The 6,000-nt window shown below is 48.4% G+C and overlaps 1 protein-coding gene across 1 annotated transcript; it reads left to right on the forward strand.

The window, feature by feature from the left end:
• The first annotated feature begins 2,192 nt into the window (after positions 1–2,192).
• Positions 2,193–3,314, forward strand: LOC143304916 (uncharacterized). Its single transcript, XM_076627455.1, has one exon. It carries the CDS (start codon positions 2,193–2,195, stop codon positions 3,312–3,314), a length of 1,122 nt encoding a protein of 373 aa, XP_076483570.1.
• The last annotated feature ends 2,686 nt before the right edge of the window (positions 3,315–6,000 follow it).

Below are 6,000 nucleotides of genomic sequence, written 5' to 3' on the forward strand. Positions count from 1 at the left end.
GCGCTCGAAACGAATTAGTATCACTTATCTTAGTTTCAATCAATACCTCACTTTCTCAAGTCATTGATTAAAATACGATTTACATTCGTACAGATCGAGCCTTCTTTCTCAATATTTCCGTCGAATATTCGTGATCAATCGTTTAATCGACCTTGATAATTAGAATAGAAATAAGAAAATTCGAACGCCAAATCATTAACGAACCAGCCACTTGCTCACGAATCTCGTCAACTTGGCCTTGTTTTGTCCAACAAATTGTAAATTTTTCCAACCTCGGCTTGAGTCATCGATTCAGGGTTAATGCACGTCACCTGAGTTTCTTTGGTCTCGATTTTCACAATTGGAATGCTGTCTGCAGGACAAACTTGCTATTCGATCAAGAAAACTCGTTTCAATGACTCGTCTGATGAACTTTCAATCAGCGTTCTTACGTTTCAACAGAGTCTCTTCAAAAGTTTCAATCAGGGTCTTAACGCTGTACTTTCAGGGTATAAAATATCTTTCAAGACAGAGACTAGTCTAGATTTTCTCTTCAGTATATTGATATTAGAACAATAACTGGAAAATATATTTCTACAGTATTATAATTGAAATTTTTTCATGTAGAGTTATAATAAAATTTTGTATTATAAATTGCCTGTATTATGGATATCAGACAATGAATTCAGCATGAATTATATCGATCTTATATTAAACAATTTATTAGAATTTTCAATGGAATATTTAAAATGTTACTTGATTGTTTTATATTATTATGTGATATTTTTACGAATTTTAAATAAGTTTGCTAGAAGAAGATGTTCATTTTAATTAAAACCATATACATGTATGTATGTATATATATACATAGATTTATAGTTGTGGAAGCGTTCGTTGTAGAACCATTCATTCATTACCTTCGCTTTCCGTTGGGAAGTGAAAATTTATGAAAACCCTGGTGTTACGCCGCGCGACTCTCTGCCTGGCCCAGGTCACACACCGCGGGCCAGACGGACACCAGAGGTCCGCTCGTCCGCATGGCGTACCCTCATTATCCTTAAGCACCGTCCATAAATCATAGATTTACGAGAAAAGGTCCTTTAAACAAAAACAAACATCTGGTCCCGAGGAGTTTCTAAACACTATTGTCTACCACGGCAGGACAAGGGAAAGTTGTTTTTTGTCACGTACGCGGCAACTTTTCCCCCGTTAATCACTTTCTCTCGAGGGCAATTAAGACCCTTCGTTTGAGCAATTAAAAACGAAGGCTAATCCCTCGCTCTCCTAAATAACATCGGCTCCAACAAATCCGATGGGCCCGTGCGCTGGAGGGACCGATCCTTAGCCTTCCACCGAGACAGCAGAGTCTCCCAGGGACAGTGTTTTTGCAACCTTCGAACGAGCAGCATCCTTCGAGCTGGCTCTCTACCAATCTCGTCTGTACGCACCAGTGTAACTATCCTCGTTATAAGTTGTGGAATAAACGGTGAAATATAACTTATTACTGTGTCAGATTCAATCAACCACCTCTGTTATCCTACCCGAAACAGGGGAACGACTACTTCGCGGCGTCGATTCACCGAATCGTAGCGAGAATTTACGCCTCTCGCTGACGCGTTTTCTTCGCGACCGCGTCTCTCCGCGATCGGTCGTAACATTTGGTCCTTCGAGCCGGATTATCAGTGGCAGTGGATAGTTTTGTCACCCATCCGGTCGAAACATTCGATCTTTCGAGCCGGATTCAGTGACAAGTGAAAAGTGTGGACACGTAACCGGTCGAATCATTCGATCCTCAAAGCCGCATCACGCGTCAAGTGAAAAGCGCACACCAGTGACACCCACTATCATACAGGGCCACGTGAATCCAACATAACCAGCAGCGGAAGCGTTACCCCCCAGCGAGGTCAGTAACGTCAAGGATCGTCACTCTTGAAGAGGTAAAATTCGGTGGTTAAAACGCAACCACGCAACCTCCTGCCGCAACTGGACAATCTTCAACAGAAGTAAGTTATAACCATTCCACTTATCTAACAAACAATGGCAACCGGAAACGCAGAGAAAAACACCTCCTAAATCTCCACGCCGGAACGCAAGCTACCTTGTACGCCCTAAGGAGATCGTATTGGCCTATCGACGGCCGCAGTCAAGTTTGGAGCACGCTGAAGAAGTGCGTCCGTTGCTGCAGAGCCAACCCCCCTCCAGTGGATTACATAATGGGCGACCTTCCAGCGGCGCGGATCACAGAGTCACGGCCATTTACCAACGTCGGAATTGACTACTGCGGGCCGTTTTTCATCAAGGAACGAAGGGATCGCAACCGACGCAAAATCAAAGTATACGTAGCAGTCTTTGTGTGTCTTGCAGTCAAGGCAGTCCACATCGAGGTGGTCAGCGATCTCACCAGCGAGGCCTTCATTTCCGCTCTGCGAAGATTCATCGCTCGCCGCGGATTCTGTGTGACAATCTACTCCGACAACGGTACCAACTTCGTTGGTGCCAACAACGAATTACAAGAGCTCCGAAATCTCCTGCAATCCGACGATCACAAGGCAAAGGTCCAGTCCTTTTTAGCCGACCGACGGATCGAATGGCACTTCATCCCTCCCAACTCTCCTCATTTCGGCGGGCTGTGGGAGGCTGCAGTGAAGTCTTTCAAACGACATCTCCGACGTGTCGTCGGTAACGAGCTCTTGACCTTCGAAAACCTTAACACCCTCATCACCGAAGTCGAGTCTATCCTCAACTCCCGTCCGCTGACGCCGATATCTTCTGACCCAAACGATCTCCTCGTTCTCACTCCCGGCCATTTCCTCATCGGAGATTCACTGACCAGTCTCCGAGAACGAGATTTCAGGGATACGCCATCCAACCGTCTCTCCTGCTGGCAACATATTCAGAAACTCAAACAACATTTCTGGCGCCGGTGGCATCGAGAGTATCTCAACGAGCTACACATCCGGAACAAATGGAGCAAGGGCAGTCACAACATACGAGAAGGCACCATCGTCCTTCTCAGAGAAGACAACGTCCCCCCGATGCAATGGCCATTGGGTAGAATCATCAAGGCCCAACCCGGCGCGGACGGCATCATACGCACGGCTATCGTTCGAACAGCGACGAGTACTCTCGAACGGAGCATCAAGCGGATGGTACCACTACCAAGCAGAACGACTCCAGACGACTCGGAACCAATCGACAGCCCGAAGTCGGATACGAGATCCACCCGATCAAGCACCACTTCAGGAGCTGAGGGAATCATAAGGAACGCTACCGTGCACACGGCTAGTCACGGTCACGACATCCAACGGTCATTCTCCACCGAGGGTCATTACTAAGAGAATGCGATTCGAGCGGGTCATCGGGGGGAGTCCAGCCTCCCAGGCAACTTCAAACCGCCGCACCGCGCTTGATGAATCTTCACCAAGCATCACCGACGTCCCCTTCGACGATCCCTCCTGGGCCGAGGTGTTTAACGACACTTCCAGAAGCAAGATTCACGTCACTTCCTGGGGTCGTGAATTTCACCTGGAAATCGCTCGGCATCGGCGAGGAAGACGGCGATCCAGACTACAAAGGGGACAACGTGCCATCCAGGCAACGGGCTTTCGACCGTATCTTCGAAGTCACCCTGGCAACAACGGCCTCATCCAGACTATCACAAGTCATACGGCAACGAGCATCTTGGAACGACGTGCCACGCAGCGCGTCCTACCAACGAGCCAACCTAAGGACAATCAGCAATCAACAAGGAGTCGGGCGGCTGCTCCGATTAACTCCACCTTTCGTGAAATTTTGATCGGTACCCTCTCAACGGGGGGAGGATGTTACGCCGCGCGACTCTCTGCCTGGCCCAGGTCACACACCGCGGGCCAGACGGACACCAGAGGTCCGCTCGTCCGCATGGCGTACCCTCATTATCCTTAAGCACCGTCCATAAATCATAGATTTACGAGAAAAGGTCCTTTAAACAAAAACAAACATCTGGTCCCGAGGAGTTTCTAAACACTATTGTCTACCACGGCAGGACAAGGGAAAGTTGTTTTTTGTCACGTACGCGGCAACTTTTCCCCCGTTAATCACTTTCTCTCGAGGGCAATTAAGACCCTTCGTTTGAGCAATTAAAAACGAAGGCTAATCCCTCGCTCTCCTAAATAACATCGGCTCCAACAAATCCGATGGGCCCGTGCGCTGGAGGGACCGATCCTTAGCCTTCCACCGAGACAGCAGAGTCTCCCAGGGACAGTGTTTTTGCAACCTTCGAACGAGCAGCATCCTTCGAGCTGGCTCTCTACCAATCTCGTCTGTACGCACCAGTGTAACTATCCTCGTTATAAGTTGTGGAATAAACGGTGAAATATAACTTATTACTGTGTCAGATTCAATCAACCACCTCTGTTATCCTACCCGAAACAGGGGAACGACTACTTCGCGGCGTCGATTCACCGAATCGTAGCGAGAATTTACGCCTCTCGCTGACGCGTTTTCTTCGCGACCGCGTCTCTCCGCGAACGGTCGTAACACCTGGTATGCTATAGTTGTCCAGAAATGAAAAGCAATTTTGAACAACTAATCCTTTGTAATCAGAATATTGTCTCGTTAAAAGAGAAAACAAAATTATAATTGATCGCGAGTACAGAGGGAAAATATTAGTATAGAAAATGATTGCTGTTACGACCGTTCGCGGAGAGACGCGGTCGCGAGGAAAACGCGTCAGCGAGAGGCGTAAATTCTCGCTACGATTCGGTGAATCGACGCCGCGAAGTAGTCGTTCCCCTGTTTCGATTAAGATAACAGAGGTGGTTGAATGAATATGACACAGTAGTAAGTTATATTTCACCGTTTATTCCACAACTTATAACGAGGATAGTTACACTGGTGCGTATGTACGAGATGAGTGAGTGACTGATCTGCGGGTGTGTATACCCGCTCGAAGGATGTTGACCGTTCGAAGGATGTAAAATCAGTACAGTACTGGGAGACGATGATGTGTCGAAGGAAAGCTAAGGATGGGTGTGTCTAGCGCACGGGACCATCGGATTTGTTGGTGCCGATGTTATTTAGGAGAGTGAGGGAATAGGCTTCGTTTCTAATTGGTTAAACGAAGGGTCTTAACCGTCCTCGAGAGAAAGTGGTTAGTGGGAGGACAGTTGCAGCGTACGTGCGAAAAACCAACTTTCCTTAGTTAAGCCGTGGTAGACAATAGTCTCGAGAAATTCCTCGGAAACAGATGTTTGTTTGAAGGACCTTAGCAGGCAAGTGACTCAGGTTTATGACGGATGCTTAAGGCTATTGAGGGTACGCCGTACGGAAGAGCGGACATCTGGTGTCCGTCTGGCCCGCGGTGTGTGACCTGGGCCAGGCTGAGAGTCTCCCGGCGTAACATCCTCCCCCCGTTGAGAGGGTACCGATCAAAATTTCATTAAAGGTGGAGTTAATTGGAGCAGCCGCCCGACTCCTTGTTGATTGCTGATTGTCCTTATTCTGCTTGATCGGATTGGCTCGCTGGTAGGACGAGCTGTGTGGCACGTCGTTCCAAGATGCTCGTTGCCGTATGACTTGTGGTAGTCTGGATGAGGCCGTTGTCGCCAGGGTGACTTCGAAGATACGGTCGAAAGTCCGGTGCGTTGAGGATATGTTGTCTTCCTTGCGTTCTGGATCGCCGTGGTTATCTGCATTGCCTGGCGATTTTCTATTGCGGTTCGCGAACCAGGAAGTGTCGTGAAACAGCTCGGCCCATGAAGTATCGTGAGACACCTCGTCCCAGGAGGTGTCGTTGTACAGCTCGCCGATTTCACAAAGGCACGTGAAATCCGTGTGTGGTTGCACAATGAAGACGTGAAGGAGGTCTTCGGTGGATTGGGGGACAGGGCTCCCCCCGCTGACCCATTCGTATCGCATTCTCTTAGTGATGATCCCCGGTGGAGACTGACCGTTGGATGTCGTGACTGTGACTCGCCTTGGTGTTGGAGAGTATGTTGGCATTTTTGGAGCCGAGGGTGACTCCAGTGAGATGCCTGTGAT

This window comes from Bombus vancouverensis, unplaced genomic scaffold (assembly GCF_051014615.1).
Source record: "Bombus vancouverensis nearcticus unplaced genomic scaffold, iyBomVanc1_principal scaffold0064, whole genome shotgun sequence".
In the NCBI taxonomy this organism is placed as follows: domain Eukaryota; kingdom Metazoa; phylum Arthropoda; class Insecta; order Hymenoptera; family Apidae; genus Bombus; species Bombus vancouverensis.